The sequence below is a fragment of the Diabrotica virgifera genome, chromosome 7 (assembly GCF_917563875.1).
Source record: "Diabrotica virgifera virgifera chromosome 7, PGI_DIABVI_V3a".
In the NCBI taxonomy this organism is placed as follows: Eukaryota; Metazoa; Arthropoda; class Insecta; order Coleoptera; family Chrysomelidae; genus Diabrotica; species Diabrotica virgifera.
The window spans coordinates 950,739-974,962 of record NC_065449.1 but is presented as its reverse complement, the minus strand read 5'-3'; the positions used below and the strand labels follow the sequence as shown (position 1 = coordinate 974,962).

Genomic DNA, 24,224 nt, shown 5'->3' with positions numbered 1-24,224 from the left:
CAGAAACTCTCCTGACAAAGACATAGGACTCCTCAGATAATTTTAAGATAATTTAATCCAATTCACCTAAATAGTCCAAAAATGCTTCCTGGGGGAGCTAGAGCTCTTTCGGACTATAGGACTAGGTACTAGGTGAATTTAGTTAGTTAAATTGTCTTAAAATTATCTGAGGAATATCCAGTCTTCGTTTGTCAGGAGAGTTTCTGGACATCCTGTATATTTATTTTGTTTTTAGATCTGTCTCCTAAATGATATTTTATACATATATTTTAATCCTAGGAACCTGAACCTGAAGAACTTCAGGATGATTCATTTATATCTAGTCGTTATCAAGATCAGCAAGATCAGCCCTATAGTCAACCATTACTCCAACAGGAAGATTTTGATGGATATCAAAGAGATGAAGATACGGAATCATCTGAGGAGCCTTCTTCTAAAGATGAAGATTTACTTGATGCAGATTTAGAGGTATGTATAAATGAATTATACAAGTAATATACAAAAATAAAAAAAACATATGTCCACGATCTAATGGAAATAATGATCTTGATGAAAAATAGAACAAATAAAACTAAATTCATACGCCATTCAATCTCTTATCCTTACATATTCTTTCTTTCATCTTTTCCTCACAGTATTTAATGCAGTATAACTTCCCACATCTATCCCAAATTAATCTTCTTTAAAATGTTAAATAAGTTGCATTTTTGAGTCCATAGCCTTTCTGCTTCCTTAATAGACCTCGCGCCTGTTCCATTTTCCGATGCCTCCTCATCCATCAGATATCCAGGTTATCACTCCATCTCTTCCTTAGCCTTCCTTTACTCCTTCAGCCGTTTGGTGATTTGTCTCGAGCTATCTTTACCAGTTTTCCTTCTCCCATTCTGCTTATATGGCTATACCATTCTTTTTTTCTTTTCAGTGTTCAATCATTTATGTTCTATATATTTGCTGAGGTCTGTGCTACGTACTTGTCTGTCCCATAATGTTATTGTTTATTTGGGTTTATATGACTGCGGATACTAAATCCATTCGCCAATTTTACTATTTTTTATTTTATTAGTCATTTTTTCGTATCTTATCCTAAAACTAATACTAATATTAATCTCTAATAAACAATTCTACTAATAAATAATTATTTTTGTATTTTTTTAATAATTTTGTCCCATAATGATTTTGCTGTGATATCTCGAACAATTTTCATTTACACACGTTTCCATCAGTCTTTTTGTCCTTGTGTTGTCATTTCTTGTTTCCGCAGTGTAAGTCATAATTTAGTCCAGGTAATAAGATTTTTTCCATGACACTTCAACAGCCAGGTTACTGAAGCGTTTTTTCGACAAATATAAATAAAAGGAAAAAAGGCCGTTTTTTGACACTAAATTGTTTATAAATAAACAAGCAATTGGACTTCGTAAGTCCTAGGTTTTTCACCCAAAGTAATCGAAAGTAGAACTGGAAGTCGATATTTGAACTCTTCAATGCGCTTTGATTGATGTGTTACTACTATGTACTATTTCTGCGACGATAATGGCACTTCTGGTTAGAACTTTTTAACCGGAAATAATACTGAAACCAAAATTTTACATTTTTCTCATCTTGTTAAGGCACGTCGAATGATATATCGCTTATACTATTTCGGTGACTTTAAAACAGTACTTATGGTTGCTTTTCTAAAACCAGAAGCGATAGGTCAAATTTCTCACCTTAAGTACCATTCTTGGATTATAAGCTTTCATTCGACACCTCATTTGTCATTCTAGCTGGTATAATTAGAGGTCGCCAACTTCTTGAAAATTTCAAGAAGTAACTTTAGATTTTTAGACAAGACAAGAAGTTTTATGTCAATACCAAGATTTCTTGTCAAGAAAACAAGAAATCTTGAAATATCTTGACTAATAATGAAAACTCTAAAACGTATTTATTTGTGAAAAAGATAACATTATTTTAACATAACATGATATATTTTAATTTATTGAACACTTTGTTTTATTTTATCTCTCGCAGATTGAAAATATTTCCAGTTTGTCTAAAAGTAAGTTTACCCCAATTGCTACCAATGGGAGTGTGCAATATTTTTCCCCTTCGAGTATTGAAGGAAGTGTTTTAAAGCTTCTCAGATACTGACAACATTTACAAATCAGAACCCATTCTTTATCTAATATTTTGCAATTATTTAGATTTTCGATGTCGCAAAATGCAGTTAAAGCATTTTTTACACTTAAACCCCATGTTAGCATCTCGAAAGTTGAATGCCATTTTGTAGGCACATCTAATTTTGGCATAGTCATCTTACAATAACTTATGGCCTCGCAAGCACTGTCAAGTTTAAGTTGCATTTGCCCTGAGTGTTTGATCTTTTTTGAAGAGGTATTTAATTTTACTTACAGGAGAATTGAAATCTAGAGCAGTATCATTTCTATCATTTTATACTTCGATCTCATCCTCCAAATAATCAAAATCCTTTTCGATATCTAACTGTTTCGATTTGGTTCAACAATTTTTATGAAATCCTGGACAGCTAAGTTTAGAATAGGTATGTGCAAATAATACAAAATGCTTATTTTAAGCATGCAACTACACATCAATTTTTCTTTAGTCAGGAAACAAATGCAGTTCGAGGGCTCCCCCCAGTGACCGTCGAGGCCGTGTCAGCACGCAACGCAATAAAAAGATCGCCGGGGAAACACCGGATCGGGTAATCAAGAAATTTCAAGATCTTGAAATTTCTTGAGTCAAGACAAGATATAAGATATCAAGAAAACGTCAAAACAAGTTTTTTTTTAATTTCTTGAATTTTTCTCAAGAAAAGACAAGAAGTTGTTGTCAAGACAAGAATTCTTGTCTTGTCGACCCCTAGGTATAATGACGGAGGAGTTATATTCGCGGTGTCTGACGGACAGGCGGACCGACAGCCTAGGTCAAATTTATCACCTTTAGTTTATATCCTTGGATTATAAGCTTTTATTTGACACCTCATATTTGTCATTCTACCTGGTATAATGACGGAGGAGTTATATTCGCGCTCGGACGGAGAGACAGTCTAGGTCAAATTTATCACCTTTACTACCATCCTTGGATTATTAGCTATCATATTATACCTCATTTGTCATTCTACTTGGTATAATGACGGAAGAGATATATTCGCGGTAGGATGGACAGACAGACAGCCTAGGTCAAATTTATCACCTTTTTTAGTACCATCCTTGGATTATCAACTTTCATTTGACACCTCATTTGTCATTCTACGTGGTATAATGACGGAGGAGTTGTGATTACAGACAGACAGACAGACGGACAGATGGACGTGGATAATTAAAAGTTTTCACATTTTTTTCAAAATTGGGTGAAAAAAATGGCCGCCAGATCGTACGCAGCAAATAGTTACAGTTTGTTCTTATATGTATTACCTGTCGAAAAAACGCTTCAGTACCCTGCCTGTTGAAGTGTCACAAACAGTGTATATTTTTGCCTTATCATCCTAGCCTAATTGGCCTAACTACTGTCCTATAAATCTTGGCCTTTGTTTCTGTCCGTAGATATGTGTTGCGCCAGATACTTAGTGTGTTTAAGAAATCCTGCTATTCTGTTGGCTTTGTTTATTTGTTGGGCAAGTTCAGTTTCTGCATCTCTATGATTGTGTATTAGTACTTCCAGGTAGTTGATACAATAATAGAATTATTTAATTAATTAATGAGTAATGCCAATACAAGTAATGGAAACATTTGTATAAATATAAATAGACAAAAATAGCTCGAGGAAATGTTACTGAACATGTTTTCATAGTAATAAAGTACATACCTACCACAAAAATTATATAAACCTGCACAGTGTGAAAACATTTAAACCAGCATTTAATTGGCTATAATACCGTGCTCTAGAAAGGTTACTCAAATACACAAATTTAATAAGTTCTCATTTCTCAACACGAGTTAAACAAAATTTTATGAGTTTTTTCTGTATTAATTTTATAAATGATAATGATAATCAAATGAAAAAAAAATTAATCAAATTATGTGTAACCTAGAGGATTTATTACCTCCGTTAGCAGACTCGAAATAATTTTTCCAACCAACTTTTAGTGCTTTGTTGTCACTGATAATTTGTCCTTCGCTATTTCTAAAAAAGATTAGTGCGTTGTTTATATACCTCTCTGAGTTGTTTCAGAAATTGATATGCTCCTCTAGTGTCACCCTGATTGAAATCTTTCTTCATTCTTAGTACTTATTTGGACGTTTTCGTATCTCCTCTTCTTTCTTCTGCATATTTTGTCTGCCTTTTCTTTGTTGTTCTTGAAATTTTTCACGTCTTTCTCGTGTTCTTCTTTGAGTGTACTACACGTATAGTTCATTTCTTTTGTCTATTGCTTGTTTACATTTTTCATCAAATCAAAGCTCTTTTCTTTGATGTTTTTTAGTTCCTATCACTCTTTTAGCCGTTTCCCATGTTATTCTTCAAATCTGACTCCATTCTTCTTGTATTGTTTCCTCTCTCTGTTCTATGAGTTCTCTATTTAGTTCTTCTCAAAATCGCTTTTCTATTTCTTGATTTTTCATAATGATTCTATTGATGAATTTTTAAATTCAGATTGCATTCAGATTTTCAGATTGCAATATACGCAGATTATGCAAAACTTAATGGGAAGAACCGCAAGAGACGTCACAGAACTATATGTGGAGCTTGAAGAAAATGCAAAAGAAACAGGGCTGGTCGTCAACGTAGATATAACTAAAGTCATGAACTGAAAGGAGCAAGGCCCCCGCGACCATATGTGCAAAGTGTGCAATGCACACGGGCGCCACCCTTTAGGGGCGCCAAAACTGAGGGTCAAAAATTGCAAAAATATTTACAAAAAAAATCAAAAAGCAAAAATTAATTTTAAAATAAAAGTTGAGAAATTAAACAGTTCAGTTTTACTTTGTTTGGATGACATTATTAGTCTTTCTATATATATAAAATAAAAAATCCCCCTATTAATATAACAAACACCCATTCCGTAGACAAAACTGTAGATAAGAAATACCTAACTATGCCCTGATTTCGTGGGAAATTTCTAAACATGTAATAAGTAGTAGTGTGTGGGCGGTAATTCTATCTCATCGATAAGCCAACGATTGTGTGACGCTCAAATGATGAATAGACAAGATTTGAAAATTGCATACCCATCAAATAACTAATTAGACCGGGCTGTATCGTCGCCCCCGTTAGCGAAATTATTTCGATTCGATTTTTTTGCACAAACTTACTCAAAATGAGGTCCTTATAACAAATCCACAGGGTGTCAGGCGGTGCCGTGGTCGAAAAATTGTTAAAACAAATTCACAAAAATAATTGTTTCATTTCAAACAACTTTTTTTAGATCACTTGGGTCATTCTGAGTAAAAAAGGTCTCTTGTCATTTTTCACTAAAATTAATTGTTGTCGAGTTATACGCGATTTAAAATTTAAAAATGCGAAAATGGCCATTTTCAGGGCTTAATAACTCAATTAAAATAGCTATTTATGAAACAGTTCGTGAAGTATGCTTTTTGCAAACGCACGCGATGTTTAGAGCACGAGCGACAGCGGAGCGAGGTAAAATTACATCGCGTAAGTTCGCAAAAAGTATTTCAAGCACAGTTTCATACAATATTTTATCTACGATAAACAAATAAAAAACTGTAACTCTTCGTCACTGGAATTAATTTCTATTGTACAATATTTAGAACTTTGACATTTAAAAATTCTAACTTCTTTCAAACCACAAAACTGCCAAAACTTTTGTTGTAATTTATTGCTCACAATGTCATCACTGTGACAACGCGAAAGTTAAGGATATTTGATTATATGAAAGTGTGCCAAAAACAGTGCGAAAAAGTAAATCCCATTTAAAATACATTGATTGTTGTCAAGTTATATTGTCAAAAATTGATTGTTGTTAAGTTATATTGTCATTTTCGCATTTTTCAAATCTTCAATCGCGTATAACTCGATAACAATCAATCTTAGAGATAAATGACAAGGGACCATTTTTCTCAGAATGACCCAAATTATCTGAAAAAATTTGTTCGAAATAAAATTTTTTTTTGTGAATTTGTTTAAAAAAAATAGTTTAAACAATTTTTCGACCACGGCATCCCTTGTACCCTGTGGATTTGTTATAAGTAAGTATTACGGTAAGTTTGTGCAAAAAAATCAAATCAAATAATTACGCTAACGGGGGCGACAGTCCCGTTTAAAGGTATGTTTTTACTGACGCGGCTGGCTCGTAAAGTAGTAAAAACAGTAAAAACGTACCTTAAATGGACAAAATTTAAAAATCGCGTTACTCTGGGTTCGCTATCAACAAAAAGGTGGGATGTTGTGAGAAAAAATGTTCTCGGGTTAAGTTTAAACCCTCTATGTGTGACAAGATGGTCCAGCAGAATTGATTCAATAAAGCCCCTTAAACTTTATCTAATTAAGATCTGCTATGGTGTTGCAATGGTGTTATTTGTTTCTATTTTGCTTTATTTCAAGCACCTATCTACCTACCTTCAAAAAAATAAATAAAAAAACATTATCAAAATGCCCTAAGGGGCGCCAAAATCCTTTTTTGCACACAGGCGCCAGTAGTTCTTACGGGGGCCCTGGACAGGAGAGTGTAGAAGGTACCGTAATGCTGAATTGGGGACTGTGTATGTTATTGAATACATCGTCAAACATATAAAATGAGTCATATGGTAAGATCAGAGGAAGACATAAAGATATCTTTTGAGAGACCAGACGGTACAAGATCAGTAGGCCGTTCCAGAAAAAGATGGAAGAATGATGTTGAATTGAAGAGGATGTATATTTTTCTCTGTCGTTCATTTTTAATGATTTAAATACTCTCTAAGATTCAGGACTCTTTGTGCCTCCAAGATATTGGTCGATATTTCGTTATACCTTTTCCCATTTCTCGTACTTTTCTTTTTCTGTTCTTGCTTTAATTATCCTAGTTTTCTTTTGTATATCTCTAAATCTTCTTCTTTCTTGTTTTTTTTTTAAATATTGTTGATATAGTATTTTTTGATATATGCTTTAAAAAGCGTTTATTTTTTAGGTGACTGATAATACAGAAAAAGATCCCCAAGCTATTTTAAATAAAGCACCGATAGATAAGTCCAAATTGCCATTAATTAGAAATAGAAATTTCTACGATATTCCTGTTAATATGAATGTTAGTGCCGTCCATGTACCTAGTAACGTATATGAAAGAGGTAAGTCAATTCTTGTTTATCATATTCTTACGATATCACTGGATACTGATGACAAAAATCACGTACTATATGATATACGTGCTACAGAACTGCTCCACATTCCCTACCATGTTCAAAATATTCCTGGAAACAACTTTGAAACTATGGAAAAGAAAATGCGAAGGAATGAGCATACCAGTAAGAAACGAATATCTACACTGGGATGCAAAATTAAACTGGACACCTTAAAAATGGGTTATTTTTGATGTCTCGAATTTCCTAAACCTGTTGTCCGATTTAAGCGATTTTTTTAATATATTATAGCCTTATTCTTTAGCAATATCGCTGTAATAGTATTGTTGCTAGAAAGTTAAATTTTAATTGTATACCGGGTGTATCAATCAAACTGTGTTTTTTCTCAAAGTTCGCATCACCCAGTGGAATATTCTATCATTTATAAAATACTGAAATTAAAATCTAACTATAGCCTCATATTTTCTCAACATTTTGTTTTTTGATTCATTCGCTTATATTGGACAATAAAAAAGTTAGGTACTTTAACAACTAACCATGTTTTTCATCAATACAGCGTGTTTTTAAATAATAATTGGCAAACTTTAAGGGGTCATTCTGCATGAAAAAATAATGACGGTTTGCTTTATCAACGATATGTCTGCAAATGTTTCGTTTCCAAGATAGGGGGTGTTGAAAGTTTTCTTACAAACTGACGATTTATTTATTGCTTTAAAACCGGTTGAAGTATGCAAATGAAATTTGGTGGGTTTTAAGAAATAGTTATTGCACATTTTTTGACATACAATTAAGAATTTAATATTCACCATTGGCGCTCATACGGGTAATAAGAGGGCTTATATTAAACGTATGCGCGCCAATGGTGAATATTAACTTAATTGAATGTCAAAAAATGTACAATAACTACGTCTTAACACCCACGAAATTTTATTTGCATATCTCAACTGGTTTTTAAGCAATAAATAAATCGTCAGTTTGTAAGAAAAATTTCAACACCCTCTATCTCAGATATGAAGCGGACATAGGTTTATAAAGCAAACTGTCATTATTTTTTCATGTAGAATTACCCCTTAAAGTTTGTAGCACTTATTTAGAAACACCCTGTATTAATAAAGAAGGTGGCTAGTTGTTAAATTTTCTAACTTTATTATGGTCCTACTTAAGCGAATGAGTCAAAAAACAGAATGTTAAGAAAACATAAGGCTACAGTTGGGTTTTAATTTGAGTATTTTATAAATGCTAGAATATTCCACAGGGCGATGCGAAGTTTAAGAAAAAAACACAGTTTCATTGGTACACCCGGTATGCAATGAAAATTTACCTCTTTAACAACAATATTATTACAGCGATATTGATAAAGAATAAGGCTATAACATATTAAAAAATCACTTAAATTGGTCAACAAGTTTAGGAAATTCGAGACATCAAAAAATGACCCATTTTTAAGTGTCCGGTTAATTTTGCACCCCAGTGTATATACCTACTCTAAGTTTTGCTGACGACCAAATACTGATAGCACAAGACGAAGATGACTTTAGCTTTATGAAGAGAAAGTTGGAACAGGAATATACAAAGAATGGGATGAAAATAAACCTAAAAAAACTGAATACCTAACAAAGAAGAATACATAAATAAAACAACTGAAAATATACGAAGGAAAACAAATCAAAGGAACACACAAGTACAAGTATTTAGGTTTCATAATATCAAACAAAGGAACAACTGAAGAAGATATATAAAAAATAGACTAGGACAAAAAATATTTTGTATTTTGACAGCGACATCCGATTTGGACGTGGAAACGTTAATAAAATCAAAATTTTTTAGTTAAATTGTGGCTTATTTTCCATTTAGAATAGTTGATTACAAAAATGTCACAAGGAAATAGCTTCAGAACAACAAACAAGAGATTGCATACGAAAATTGAACCCGGTACTGTGTGATAAAAATATCAGTATAAAAACAAAAAGAGAATATACATATTATAGTCCTGTCGCCAGTGGGGGTACAACGGCCTCGTTAATTCAGATGGACTTTCCCAAGTTCTTTTTATGTATTGTGACCCGTAGAACACGAATTTTTTGGGTAACAGTTGATCCGGATGTCGATAAGATTGTTATAAACAAAGAACTTGAGGAATCACATAACAGCGATTTTTCGCAAAACAAAACATTTTTTTGTATTTTTTGGGTCATTCTAAGCAAAAAATGTTTTTACAAGTTTTTCGTAGGATGCATAGTTTTCGACATAAACGCGGTTGAATTTTCAAAAAATCGAAAAATGCAATTTTTGAACCCGAATAACTTTTGATTGAAAAATAAAATAGCAATTCTGCTTACCGCATTTGAAAGTTCAAGTCAAATTGTATCGGTTTTAATTATTTTCATTGCTAAAAATTAATTTTTTTATTGTTAAACAAAGCTATAAACACATAGTGCTTGAATGATGTTTCCAATGCATTTCTCATTTGAAATCGAACGCGTAGGCGGGCATACAGACAATTTCTACGTAGATTACGTACATTAAAACGCATGCATTGGGCACGGGAAACACTATGTGTTTATAGCTTTGTTTAACAATAAAAAAATAAATTTTTAACAATGCAAATAATTAAAACCGATAGAGTTTGACTTGAACTTTCAAATGCAGTAAGAAGAATTGGTATTTTATTTTTTGATCAAAAGTTATTCGGGTTCAAAAATTGCACTTTTTCGATTTTTTGAAAGTTCAACCGCGTTTATCTCGAAAACTATGCATCCTACGAAAAAACTTGTACAGACATTTTTTACTGAGAATCACCCAAAATATACCAAAAAAAGTTTTGTTTTGCGAACAATTGCTGTTATGTAATTCCTCAAGTTCTTTGTTTATAACAATCTTATCGACATCGGGATCAACTGTTACCCAAAAAATTCGTGTTCTACGGGTCAAAATACATAAAAAAACTTGGGTAAGTCCATCTGAATTAAGGAGGCCGTTGTACCCCCCCTGGCGACAGGACCATGACAAAAAGTACCGTGTATTAGGGGGGTGAAAATTGAAAAATCAATAAGAAAACAAAAAAAAATAAAATAAACAGAGATAGAATACCTAAGGAGAACCTGCAGAGTAACAAGAAGAGATATAATAAATAACATAGAGATGAAGAAAAGAATGGAAATGAACTCAGGTATAATAGATTACATAGAGAAGTTTTTGATATTAACCTGATACTTGGTATATACCTGGTATTTTTATGTTAAATATTTATGTTTTGTAAATTAAAATTTTGTTAACTGTTTTCATAATAATTGAAAAGTATTTATAATTTATTAACGAAGAGGACATAAATTAGAATTTTATTTTAGCCAAAGAAGTGATTGCTGGTATTAAATGGTCAGAAGAATTGGATAAAACATTTAAATCTAACTATGAAGTAGATCCAACTTTATCGTGGCAGTATTTTGGAAGCTCTACTGGATTTATGAGACAATATCCTGGTAAGCTTATAATAATTTGAGATTGTTGACATTAATTCCGGCGATTTTAATGCCTGCATCTTCATCTAAGACTTCTTTGAAGATAAATTCGCAGTAGATATTAAAAATTAAAAACTTATTAAACTTCATGCAAAAATATTATGTGCATATATTTGATACATGAACGTAGCTAAAATATTGTTTTATTTTATTTAATTTTATTCATTTTGTAGCAATGATTTGGTCTCAAGAACCGATAGATCTCTTTGACTGTCGTACAAGATCGTGGTATATTGAAGCAGCATCATCCCCAAAAGATGTAGTCATTTTAGTGGATAGATCTGGATCTATGACTGGAATGAGAAGAGAAATTGCACGACATGTTGTGCATAATGTCCTGGACACTCTTGGAAACAATGATTATGTGAATATCTATACTTTTAGTAATACCACTGAACCATTAGTTGAATGCTTCGAGGGACAGCTTGTTCAGGTATGAATGTTTTGGTTCATGAGTGACTTCAAAGCTTGCAACCGCTATTACAAAGTTCTTTTATAAATTTAAGAAAATTTTTAAAGTAGTTTAATTATTTTTTAAATTCATGGTAATATTACCTTAAAATATTGTGACGTTCCCAAGCCAGTCCTGCCATCCGAAAGCGTCGACTTCGCCGACAGCAAGTTTGGCCCTTTTTTTAAGGCGAAGCAAACATTTGTTTACTTGTATTAAATTTATTCTATTCCTTCCAGAAAACCCTCGGTTAACTGAAAATGTATAATAAACACGAACGTTTTAGAATTAGTCTCCACCCAGATAACAATATAAACTTGTTTCAAACTTGCAACAAGTTTGATACATCAAACATGAAAGCTTGCTGCAGGTTTGCCATGGCAACTTTGCAAACTTGCAGCAAGATTAAATCAAACTTGCTAGTTGGTGTGTGACAAACTTGCATGAAGTTTGTTTTTTCAAACTTGATACAAACTTGATATAACAAACTTTCTGAAGGTTTGTTTTTGTTTTGTTGCATGAAGTTTGTTTTTTCAAGCTTGATACAAACTTGCTTAGGGTTTGTTTTGAGATACTAGCCACAATTTGAATAAAACAATGTGAATAAAAAATACAATACCATTTTATATAACTATTTATTAATCACTTGACTAAAATACAATCTATTGTATAAAATTATTCATTGGAACTTACATTAAACACCCTAGCTTCAGATTCCGATGCTTGGTTTTGTCTATCAGCTATGAAACAAATAGAAATTGTTAAAAACTCTTGCTGTGTGAACAGAATTAATCTATGTTATTAAAAGAGGTACAAAGGTGTTAAAGTAACAATTTTACAATAAAACCTAAAATTTATTTATTATATCTATTTTATAATATATAATTTATTTTAAATAGTATGTGAGTACAGTTAGAAGCTACAAAAAACATAAAAAGACTTACCTCTACCTCAATGCTACCAGAGTTGACCACAGCAAAATAAGTATAGGTACTAATCTGTCATGCAGTTTGGTCTATTAACAATGAAGAAAATAGGCTTCAGCTTAGTAATAATAATAATTAAGGTAATAGTCTCGGAGAATTGTACGGAAAATTTAAGTTGTAAAGAACTTGAAGAAAAATATCAACATAACCACAACAACAAACTATCACCGCTTACGCGTAGCATCAAGTAAGCTTTTTCCCTCAACTTACCTTAAAAATTCTCACTTTTATGAAAAAATTCTCCTATTTACAAAGTCTGCGAAAATATTTTGAATTATTTTCAAATATTTTGATTTTTTTTTAAATATTGTCCAATTTGAACTGGAGCAAAAATTCCCTTTTGAGATAACTTTTTCAACTGTATGTTGAAAATTCTCGCTAACACAGAAATTTCCCTCCGGGTGGCAACACTTTCGTTGTCGTGGGAGGGACATCAGTCGGGGCGCCGAACGAAAACCGAATCGAAGCGGGCTGTGCAAAGCTAAGCTTGAAGCAAAATTGATACAAACTTGAATAATCATCTTTGTCATAACAATATTGCAGCAAACTTGTCACAAACTTGCCTCGTCATATTTGACGCAGCAAGGAAAAATCAAAGAAGAATCAAACTTGCCACAAGTTTACGCATGCTATCTGGGCAGTCTGGCGTAATTTTAAATGCTGTATATTTTGATTGTTTCAAAATGAATTCGGTTTTAAAATATAAAGTAAAGTAATTTTAATTTAATAAATTATAGCTTGCTTTTTTGTAGGCAAATTTAGCGAATGTACGGGTGCTCAAGGAAAGTATGACCAATTTTAAAACAGAACAGATTGCAAACTTTTCTTTGGCTTTAGTGACAGCTTTCGAATTACTTGAAGAATATAGACTAAATAAAAAGAGTAAGTATAGTTAGGACAAATATTATGCATATAATTTAGCTCTTCAGGTTATGTCTTGATTTACTATTATTTTCCCTTCTTCTCTATTTGTTGCTTTATTTTTCCAATTTGTGATTTTAAGTTCGTTATGTCTTTTTCAACAACATTGTTCTACCTGGTTTTCGTCCTACTTTTCTCCTTCTTTCTGGAATCCTTAATTAAAAGTAAGATCGGAGGAAGAAGTGGACTGAGAAGGAAGAAAATGGCATGGCTCCGTAATGTCAAACAATGGACAGGGCTAAGAAGCATAGGAGACCTAATACACACTGCAAGGAATAGAAAAAAAAATGGTCAAATGTGATCGCGAACATCCATTAGTAGATTGCATAAGAAGAAGAAGAATCCACATTCCATTCCATAGCTTTCCTCCAGATATTTTTCTGAGGACTTTTTTTTATTTGTTCATCGTTCATGTTTCACTGGCGTATAATGCTATAGGTTTTAGCATTGTCGTATATATTCTTATCTTTGTCCTTCTAGATATGTTTTTACTTCTTAATAATTTCTTTAGAACAACGATACAACGATTACTAGCAATAATTCTCGCTTGGATTTATTCTTTCACATTTGGTCTCCTGGTGAATGTCGCTTTTAGGTATTGGAATTTTTGGAATTATTGTCAGGTATTGTCCTTGTATGTATTCTCGTTCTGTCCATTCCATATATTTGCCCCTTTCTTCGTTTATGTATATGCCTTTCTTTCTCGCTTTCTCTTTCAGTCTTTTTAGTATTTCTTTTAATAATTCTTGTTTACCTCTGACTATCAGTACTATGTCATCAGCGAATGCTGACCATTGGTGCTTTCGTTGATGTACAAGTCCTGTCCTATTGATTCGGACTTCTTTGACAACAATTTTAAGAGGGATACTGAACAACAATGATGACAGTGGGTTCCCTTGTCGCGTTTCTTTTTCCATTTATTTTAACTCTATTATTTGTTTTTCTGAGTTCATATAATACTTCATCCTTTCCTGGGCTCTCATTTTACTTTAGTTTATCTACTATTTCTTTTATTTCTTTTTCATTAGGCAGTACTTCCTCTATTCATTCTTAATCGATATTTTCCCTCAGTTCTTCTTCTTCATATTATGTTGTGGGTATTTCCTGTAGAAACTCTTCGAAGTATTCTTTCCATCTATTCAGTATTTCCTTGTCACTTACCTAATTCCTCCTATTGTATCTTTTGTAGTGTACAGGTTTTCTTTGGTAGACAAATTTTACTACTACTATAATATTATTTGCATTGTCTTACACATTTTTCTTTGTCTTAACATTTTTCACCTTTCTGTTATATAACTTCTTCACGGAATTCTTGATTTTAGGCGCTAGATGTAATCAAGCCATAATGCTTGTCACAGATGGCGTCCAGTATAACTACAAAGAAATTTTTGAGAAATATAATTGGGAAAATTTACCATTTATGAATGTTAGAGTTTTTACATATCTCATAGGAAGGGAAGTCTCAGATGTTAGGGAAGTCAAATGGATGGCCTGCGCAAATCAAGGTAAGAAGTGTTTTCATCAGTTTTACAAAGGTTTTACTATTAGAAAAGTGCATAAATTTAAAACAGTCTTTTAATATAATTTAGGTACATACATATATCTTAAATAGTAAAAATACTTAAATTAGGATCAAAAGATGCTGAAAGTGAGTACTTACATTAACCAATGAAAAAAAAAAAAAAAAATTAAAAAATATAAGAGAAACGAAGAGAAGATATAATGAAAAACTCTTTGACGCAGTTGAGAAAAATTACAAAAATAAAGATATAAATCTGCATCGAGGGGCAAAATATGAGAAGAAAGGATATTGTGTTACACCTCTATTTATGAGTGACTAAAATGGAAAAACTCTAATGAATTTTAATGGAAAAAGACATTTTAAATAAATGGAAGGGGTATTGCGAATATTTACTGAATGGAGAAGAAAATCTGGAAGTAAACTTAGTTGACAAGGAAGAATCTTCAAGTAGGTACATGGTAAATCCAAATCATATCGACGAGATGCATCTCACTAGGGAAGAAGTTAAAAATATTATCGAAAGCCTACAAAATAACCAAAGTTCAAGAAACGACCAAATAACATCTGAGATATTCAAAGATGGAGAAAATTGAATGCATGAAAAAATGCAGATAGGAATGATTAGGAGTAATTTTTAAGTCTCTGTCATATTTTGCTATTTTGTAACTAATTTCAACAAACAATATATTGATTACAGGTTATTACGTGCATCTAAGTACCTATGCTGAAGTACGAGAAGAAGTACTCAACTATATCCCAGTAATGGCACGACCAATGGTTCTAAATCCGACACAAAAACCCAATCCCACCTGGAGTCCTGTCTACGCTGACGTCACTGACCCAAAACTAACGAATTGGCTTTGGGTTAATCGAGAAAGAAATAGGCAAAGAGAACGGTTCATGGGATATAGGAAGCTAAAGCATTTGCTTTCTGCAGCCCACCTCGATAGAACATTTGTACATCAGCAGAAATTGGTACGTACCTATTAAATATGAAAATTATCAATATAACATTTTTAGATCCAACGTTTATTCTTTTATTTCGTGTAATTTCTGTATTTCATCTATACAGAATTATTATCTAAATAATTACATACAGACTCGTAGTCATTGATTATACCTTAATCCGTTATTCTCACAATCAAAACATCGACACACAGCTACCCATACAACAACTCCGGATCGGAGATGGCAGCAACCGCTCAAGGCGGTTACCGGCGAAGCATCTCTTCAATACAGAGTTCCTTCACCCCGGCAGGTTCCGACTAAATTCGTCTGATTTTACGGTCCTCGGCTTTCTTCTTAAATACACTCTCGGCGGCCCTTCTTGGATCCCTCGGAGTGAAAGTGGAACTTATTGGGATTGCTTTGTTATCGATGCGCGTTCGGTCCTCTACTGACGGACTGTTGAATGCCGTGAAGAAAGAATATTGTAACATTGCTTCTACTTCTGATTTATATATTTTTTATTTGGAATTGTCATATTTTTTGTTTTGTTATTGTTATTTGGGTACGTGTTATTCAGAGACTATATTTCATTTTTAGCATCAAGATAATTATGGCGATACTCAAGTCTACCATCTCATGACGTCAGTTTCACTACCAGTATACGATAAAAAACCTCGACAGGTAAATATTTGTATTAAAAAATGACTCTGCTAAAAGACAGAAGCATTAAAAATTTACATTAAAAGATATGACTTTGTATATAAATTTTTAGCACGGTCTGTTTTATTCTCTTACATTAGGTGGATTATTTTAGTGCAATACGTTAAAGTCCAGTATTACTACCAAGTCGGTACAAAAAAATATTTAATCAATAATAGACATATGGATTTCTAGGACGCAAAGCTGTGTTACAAATGCTCTAAGAAGCAAATTAGCACTGACTTTCCCCGATAGCTTGGAAAGAACATTCCCAGTCACCTTCTTTACCTACATATTTCTCTGTCACACACTCTCTCCTATAGCACCACAGATCAAGTCGGCTCTCTGGCCTCCCCCATCATCTGCCTCCAAGTATCTCTGTCCCTACATACTCTCCTCCAGTTATCCTCCCTCCAATATCCTTTTAGTATCAGATCTGACTTCGTTTATCCACCTCTTCCTTGGTCTTCCCACTGTCCGACGTTCCACCCTAGTTCCACTAGGCGTCCTACTTGGTGTTCTGTCATTATACATTCTTATAAGTTGATCTACCCAGCGCAATCTTTGTATTTTTGCATAATTTGCTATTAACAAATTATCTTCTTCATGTGCCTTGTCCGTTGCGGACGTTGACTACCATCATAGCAATTTTAATTTTCTTTGCAGCGTTTCTGAATAACTCGATCGATGTTAGTCCAAACCATTGACGTAAGTTTTGAAGCCATGAGTGTCTACTTCTTCCGGGTCCGCGTTTGCAAATTATGCAAAACTCTTTTGATCCAAAAGTTATTAATATAAAAAAATCAAATTCAGTTATTAACTCTTTTGATCCAAACGTTATCAGTCTTACAATAATTAACACATATAAATAAATAAAAAATTTTAATAAATATAAATAAAACCTTTACATATTAAAAATTAAATTGATTACCTACATCTCATTTTTTATTCCATCATACAAACAAAGTATCAAACACGGATTTGTTGACTGTCTTTCGCCACTTTTCTCTTTACCCTCAAGAACTTGCCCATATACTTGTTAATATATGCAGTATTGTCCGCCTATCCAATCAATTCTTTATTAGCATAATTGAGCAATAAATCATGTTAGTGAAAACTTAAGAAATCACTCCTTGTATTGGCATCATTTAGTTTATTTGTAACCGTTGACCTGATGATGCTCTGCAAATTTTAGAGAGCGAAACCGGCCGTCGCGTCGGAGTAAAACAATAAATGATTGCGAGTACGTCTATATCTTACTTCACTTAAAAAAATATTAACATAATATGAATTACTCCAATATCGACGGTTTTAGTAAAATCGAACGCATTGCACTAAATAGTTCACTGTATGCAACCATTAAAAATTTATCGACTACCTACATGTATATGTCTACAGAATATAACCGAAAATATCCAAATCAACGAAGCCATATGGATCGAGGTGACGCGAGAGGTACATACACCGAGTTGTAAAAATTTAGAAAAAGAATTTAATTACTTTTTAGATCAATTTTAGAGCAGTACAGCCGTCTTAGGATATATAACCAGCTAATTTTTAGACCACATAGAACTGTATACGTATAAAACCAATGTGTGTGTTGTATTAGAATATATTAGGTAATGCTTGAAAGTGTGTGATTTACTAGATTGACTAGCTAATTTTTTGTCCCATTGTTACTAATTTAGCAAAATGTTATCATCAAGAATTATATCAATTAAATATATGTTGACAACCAAGATTTATTAGGATGTTTATAATTTTACGAAATAATATTTAAAAGCTAACAATAAAACACTGTCAATTTTTGTTTTCAATAAGTACTTCCACAAAATTTATTACAAATTAATGTCACTATAACCGTTTCAGCAGAGTGCCTTTTCAAGTGATTTATTTTATTATGTGATGCTGCATTTTAAAGTCTCTAATTGAATAGATTGAGGAGTTGGGAGCTTTTTGTCTCAACTTGGCTACTCAGAATTATATCTGTATTATTCAATTTATTCATTTCCAGAGATTCCGATGAAGATTGCTTAAGGGCTTTATTTTGAGTATGAAGAATTTGAAACTGTTCATTAAAAGAATGATTATGATCTAGAAGGTGAAGTGCGTATGTAGAATCTGTTTTCTATTGTTGAAAGCATTTTTGTGTTCTGTAAGTAAGTATTGATAGTGCATATGTAAGTATTTGGACAGTCACCACAAGTTAGTTTGTAGACACCACTCTGTAATTGCTTTCCCTTTCGGCTTTTCTATAATTACAAAGTGGTGTTTACAAATTGACATGTGGTAACTGTCCAAAACCTTCATCGGTCAAACTGGTAGAACCTTTGACAAACGAATAGCATAACACAAAAGGGCGTCCAACAATAGAAAAACAGATTCTACCTATGCATTTCATCACCTTCTAGATCATAATCATTCTTTTAATGAACAGTTTCAAATCATATTCAAAATAAAGGCTTTAAGCTTTCTTTATTAGAATTTATGGAAATTAATAAACTTAAAAACACAAATATACTTTGTATAAACACAGACACACCAACTTGAGACAAAAGCTGTCCATTCTACAGGGTGATTGATTAGTAGGGTAAAGCTCAATAGCTCCGCTATAGTAATAGATAGCAATAAAAGTTAATAACAAAAATTTTAGCCACCTTTGAGCTTCACATTACAAAATTAGTTAGAATGTTACAGGGTGTTCTACAACACAGTGGCAGACCAAACTTATGTTTTTTTTAATGGAACACCCTATATTTTATGTTAAATTCGAAATTCTGTTAACTTCTCCATCACAAAAATATAAAGGTTTGTTATGTTATACAGGGTATTTACAAAGTTATAACCAATTTTATATGAAAATCGTAACAAGTTCAACTCCATGTATAAATAAAAATAAGCAAAACAACAATGGTTTATTAATGCCATATTTTTTAACGTATTGTCAAAATTTTCAAGAATGGTGGATATTGCTAATTTTCTTTATATAAAATACAGGGTGAGTCAAAACGCAAGTACATTATTTTCTCAGTAATTTTAAATGGAACACCCTGTATTTTATATCACTATTGAAAAGTACCATTACCGTACTTTAATTTTTAGATAACATTCCCTATGTCTAAATTTATTAGTTTTCGAGATATTTTCATTTTTCAATGGACCAGTAGCGTGGCCACCCAAATCACCAGAATTAAATAAACTGGACTGATTTTTTTGGGGTTACGTTAATAATAATGAAGTTTATAAAGAACCTCCTACAACAAGGGTGAGATGAAAAATATAATACAAAGTGTATTTCGATGTGTTAATTTACAAATGCTGCGTAAAGTAAGTAGCTCATTCAATGATCGTTTTTAGGCGTACATAAATGTGTTAGGAGATAATTTTGAACACCTTATGTAATTAAATATTAAAAATATTTTATTAAAATTAGCTTCTAATTTTTTCAAACATATTTTTTGCAAAATGTATTACTGATAAATTATGTTTCGTTCTTTATTTGTTACATTGTTACATTTACATACAAAAGTAGTGTTTAATTGTCTTTACAAAATATTGTATTTTGTGTTTGTGTGTTTTTTTGTAAAATTTATTACTAATTTTCTTTGTTTATTTGTTGCATTTACATAAAAAGATAGTTTTTAATTGTTTCAAAAATGTTGCATGTAGTGGTTGTGTTTTTGTTTGTAAAATGTATTACTAATAAATTATTTTTATTTCTTTATTTGCTACAGTGTTACATTGATTACCGGATTGATAATCGGTAATCTTAATCTTCAATTGTCAATTCAGTCATGGCTTACTTAAAATTTAGATAAATTTAAACACCTAAAATAATTTGCTCTGAAAAATGAAAATATCTCGAAAACTAATAAATTTGGGCATAGGGAATGTTATATAAAAATTAAAGTACGTTAATGTTACTTTTCAATAATGATATAAAATACAGGATGTTACATTTAACATTACTGAGAAAATAATGTACTTGCGTTTTGACTCACCCTGTATTTGATATAAAGAAAATGAGCAATATCAATAATTCTTAAAAGTTTTGACAATAAATAAAAAAATATGGCATTAATAAACCATTGCTGTTGTGCTTATTTTTATTTATACAGGGAGTTGAACTTGTTACGATTTTCATACAAAATTGGTTATAACTTTGTAAATATCCTGTATAACGTTACAAACCTTTATATTTTTGTGATGGAGAAGTTAACAGTATTTCGAATATAAAATAAAATATAGGGTGTTCCATTTAAAAAAACTTAAGTTAGGTCTGCCACTGTGTTATCGAACACCCTGTACCATTCTAACTAATTTTGTAATGTGAAGCTCAAAGGTGGCTAAAATTTTTGTTATTAACTTTTATTGCTATCTATTACTATAGCGGATCTATTGAGCTTTACCCTACTAATGAATCACCCTGTATAAAAAATGCTTGAATATGGGGTGTTTCAAAATCTTTGTTTCTAGAATCTAGATGATCCATAAAAATATTTCATAGTAATAGGGTTATAATGCAATATATCACTCTCTAGTTCCATCCCTTCTTGTAGAGGGGATGGAATCCCTCTACATGGATATTATAAATAGGTATAAATATATTTATAATATAATATATTTCTCTAGTTACATTTGTATTTACAATAATATCTATTTTAATTAAACAAAAATATATTATTTCGTAAAATCCTTAGATTTGTTTTGATGTGCTAAATAACTTAGAAGTATTATTTAATCTACATTTAAATTCAAGCTAGATACTATAGAATAGGAATAGCCCATTAGACTAGATTTATACCAAAAATATTTTCAAATATTTCAAAAAATTTATTTTACAGGAAAGAGTTGCGAACTTATTGGGAGTGGCTGGTACGGATATTCCCATTGAATACATCCAGAGACTTATGATTCCATACAGGGTAAGTAATTTTTATTATGTGTATAAACATCTTTAACAATATTTTTTTGTAGCTCGGGGTGAATGGTTATGCCTTTATCGTAACCAATAATGGTTACGTGTTAACGCATCCAGATCTTAGGCCGGTGGTAAGTAGCTGCTTATGATTTTTTCCTTTCTCAGTAGGGGAAATGTGCCTACAATGGAGCCCTTAAGAAAATAGCTTCATAATAATTTTAATTAAGGGGGGGGGGGGTATGGTTTGAAAATTTAATTTTATTATTGTTTTAAATAAAAGTGTATCATTTCAAGAATACTCTCTGAAAATTTCAGATTGATCGGAGTAAAAAATTACCAGAGATACAGCGTGTTGAATACCCCTACCTTTCACTCGCTTTGCCGCGGCTTCGCACCAGGACCTCGATTTTTGACCCTTCGCTTCGTTATCGAACGTATTCGCTTCGTATTTGTACAGTGTACAGATAGCGAATGATCGATAACGAAGCGAAGGGTCAAAAATCGAGGTCCAGCACTCTTGAGCGTAGTGAGGAACGTTAAACCACTGGGACAGCTTGTATCTTAGTGCACCCTATGTAGCCTACAGCTGAATCTTATGGTTGTGCGTCACAGTGTTGCCATACTTTTTTCTTTATTTCTTTCATAATTGCAATCAATGTTAAATGAACCTACAAGATAATAGAATAATTTTATAAAAACGTTTAAATTGAACCTAATTTAAAAAAAATGTGAAAACTTTGAATTATCCACGTCCGTCTGTACGTCGTACGTCCGTCCGTTTATCTGTCTGTTTGTAAACTCAACTTCTCCGTCATTATACAGGTAGAATGACATATGAGGTATCAAATGAACGCTTACAGTCCAATGATGGTACTAAAGGTGATAAATTTGACCTAGGCTGTCTGTCCGTCCGGCCGCGAATATAACTCCTCCGTCATTATACCAGGTAGAAAATGAAAGCTTATAATCTAAAGATAGTGGCGTCCATTACAAAATCATTGGGGTTACAAAATCGCCTGTTTAAGCCACTTTGTGGATCCACAGATTAGCGCTGTAAAGCGTTTCGTCTGTTTTTGCGCTAAAGAAGAATATATGGCGCTTACTATAATTTAATCTTTTGGTAACATATTTACTTATATGGTGCATTCGTAATATTAAAAAAAAAATAACCAAATATTATGGACTATTTGCGAATACTCCATAATATGCTGAGTCAAATATGCATTTTTAGTTTATTAATTGATAATTTTATATGTATATTATTTTCTTTTTAGTATCAAGGAATATTGAAACCGGCCTACAACAGAGTCGATATGATTGAAATTGAAATTATAAATGATGACTCTGACGCTAGAAATTTTAGCGATAAAATTCGTGATTTTAGAAGGCACGTTGTAATGCAAAATACCGGAAATATTACTTTGGATGTGAAAAGTCATTTGGACGACATGGTAAGTTTTAATAGAAAACATTTTCTGTTGTCTAAATACACTGATCAAAACGAAAAGAGAGCCATTAACTTAATTTAATGTAAATTATTTATTGCATTAGGTAGGAACTTAAATATGTACGTCCAACCAGTAGACACATATATTTTTTATAAATGAAGTAAAAAACAAACGTTTCTTATCTTCTTTATTCTTCTATTCAATAAACAAGCAATGCTTGATGACACTTTGGACTCACTTTTATTCCGTTATTGAATTGTTGTCGATATTTACGTTGAAATTGTTAACAATTAATGATGGATTAATATCTTGTTGTAGAATTGTTTTTTGGAAAAATTCAAAAAATAAATTTATATCGGAGAAAAATTGTATAGAGTCTAATTTAGTTAATAAACAGTGCTTTTTCGGGGAAGGTGAAATCGTTAATGTGGTTTTCGTTAATGGGTTTTTTGAAAGGATTTACAGACAATGGTTCGAAAATATTGGAAAGTGCATGTTATTTCGTTTTGTGAACATCAATAGGATTTTTGTAAATAATTTGTAGAAGGTTTAAACGGTAAACAAATTTTATTGAGTTTAGAATGTAAGGCTTTTTGTTTAGTTTTTTGAAAAAACGATATTAATTTGATGTCTCTTAGAAATTTAACAAAATGGAAAGTTGGATACAAATTAAGTTGGTTTTCTTAGGAAAGGAAAGTATGGATGTTTTGGGTAGAGAGGTTGTTTTTGATTGGTAGAGAAAGATCGATGGAAGGGATGAGAATGTGGAGTCTGAATTTGAGAGAGAAAAGATGGTCACTGTGTGATTAGTATCGGGAGAGAGCAGTCCAGTTTTTGGAAAGTGAGAAGTCAGTGTAAAGTGGTGAAATCGGCTTTTGCGAGCAGAATCAAGTTGAAACTAAATCGTTGACCGGTTGAGAAGTAAATTTTCCTGTGTCCGAGGAAGATTCCTTTGTTCTGTCTAGAACGAGTAGCTGATTGGTATCTATTTGCACAAGATATCGAACAAGGACAAAACTGAGTAGAGAATTCGAGCGAGTCCTGGTTTTGTTTGTTTTTGAAGCAGTTTGGACGAGAGGGACCTTTTCGCAACATCCAAAGAGTACGTGTGGAAGAATCAAGGACGACGCAATCTGGGAAAAGAAGAAGTGAAGAAACAAAAGGTTAGTCAAATCATTTGTCGAAACGGAGAGAGCTTGTTTATATCCACACCATATTTGCTTATATTTTTTGTATTGAACAGTTCTATAACTCAGTTAGTCATTCCAACCTTAAGTAATCAATTCAAAAGGAGAAAAGTAAATTTTATTAAATTTAGTATGAATAAATAATAATTTATTTAAATAATTTTTTTTTGTTAAAACAAGGAGACATCAGAATTAAAGCTTGATTTATTAAGTGAGAAATTGTTGCAACAAATTTAAATTTTAGTATTTTTTTTTAAATCTTATTTATACGGCATATTAGATAAATAAATAATAGATTGCATTTATATATTACATGATATTGAATGTGTTTAATTTCCCTGTCTTATCCTGGAAGGAGTAAGCAACTAGAGATACTAGAAGCCACGAATTG

General features: G+C 32.1%; 1 protein-coding gene across 4 annotated transcripts in view; it reads left to right on the top strand.

Annotated features, from left to right (window-relative positions):
• LOC114328457 (voltage-dependent calcium channel subunit alpha-2/delta-3) overlaps window positions 1-24,224 on the top strand; it is a 68,877-nt gene that overhangs the window by 15,629 nt on the left and 29,024 nt on the right. For 3 of the 4 annotated variants that reach the window (XM_028277316.2, XM_028277313.2, XM_028277315.2), the window contains exons 4-15: window positions 280-468; window positions 7,064-7,220; window positions 10,580-10,711; window positions 10,924-11,183; window positions 12,940-13,069; window positions 14,431-14,613; window positions 15,328-15,605; window positions 16,176-16,259; window positions 17,676-17,732; window positions 21,122-21,202; window positions 21,255-21,329; window positions 22,473-22,649. In XM_028277316.2, coding sequence (XP_028133117.1) covers window positions 280-468; window positions 7,064-7,220; window positions 10,580-10,711; window positions 10,924-11,183; window positions 12,940-13,069; window positions 14,431-14,613; window positions 15,328-15,605; window positions 16,176-16,259; window positions 17,676-17,732; window positions 21,122-21,202; window positions 21,255-21,329; window positions 22,473-22,649 — 1,803 coding nt within the window. The remainder of the gene's footprint in view (window positions 1-279; window positions 469-7,063; window positions 7,221-10,579; window positions 10,712-10,923; window positions 11,184-12,939; window positions 13,070-14,430; window positions 14,614-15,327; window positions 15,606-16,175; window positions 16,260-17,675; window positions 17,733-21,121; window positions 21,203-21,254; window positions 21,330-22,472; window positions 22,650-24,224) is intronic. The other variant, XM_028277314.2, reaches the window with a different exon arrangement.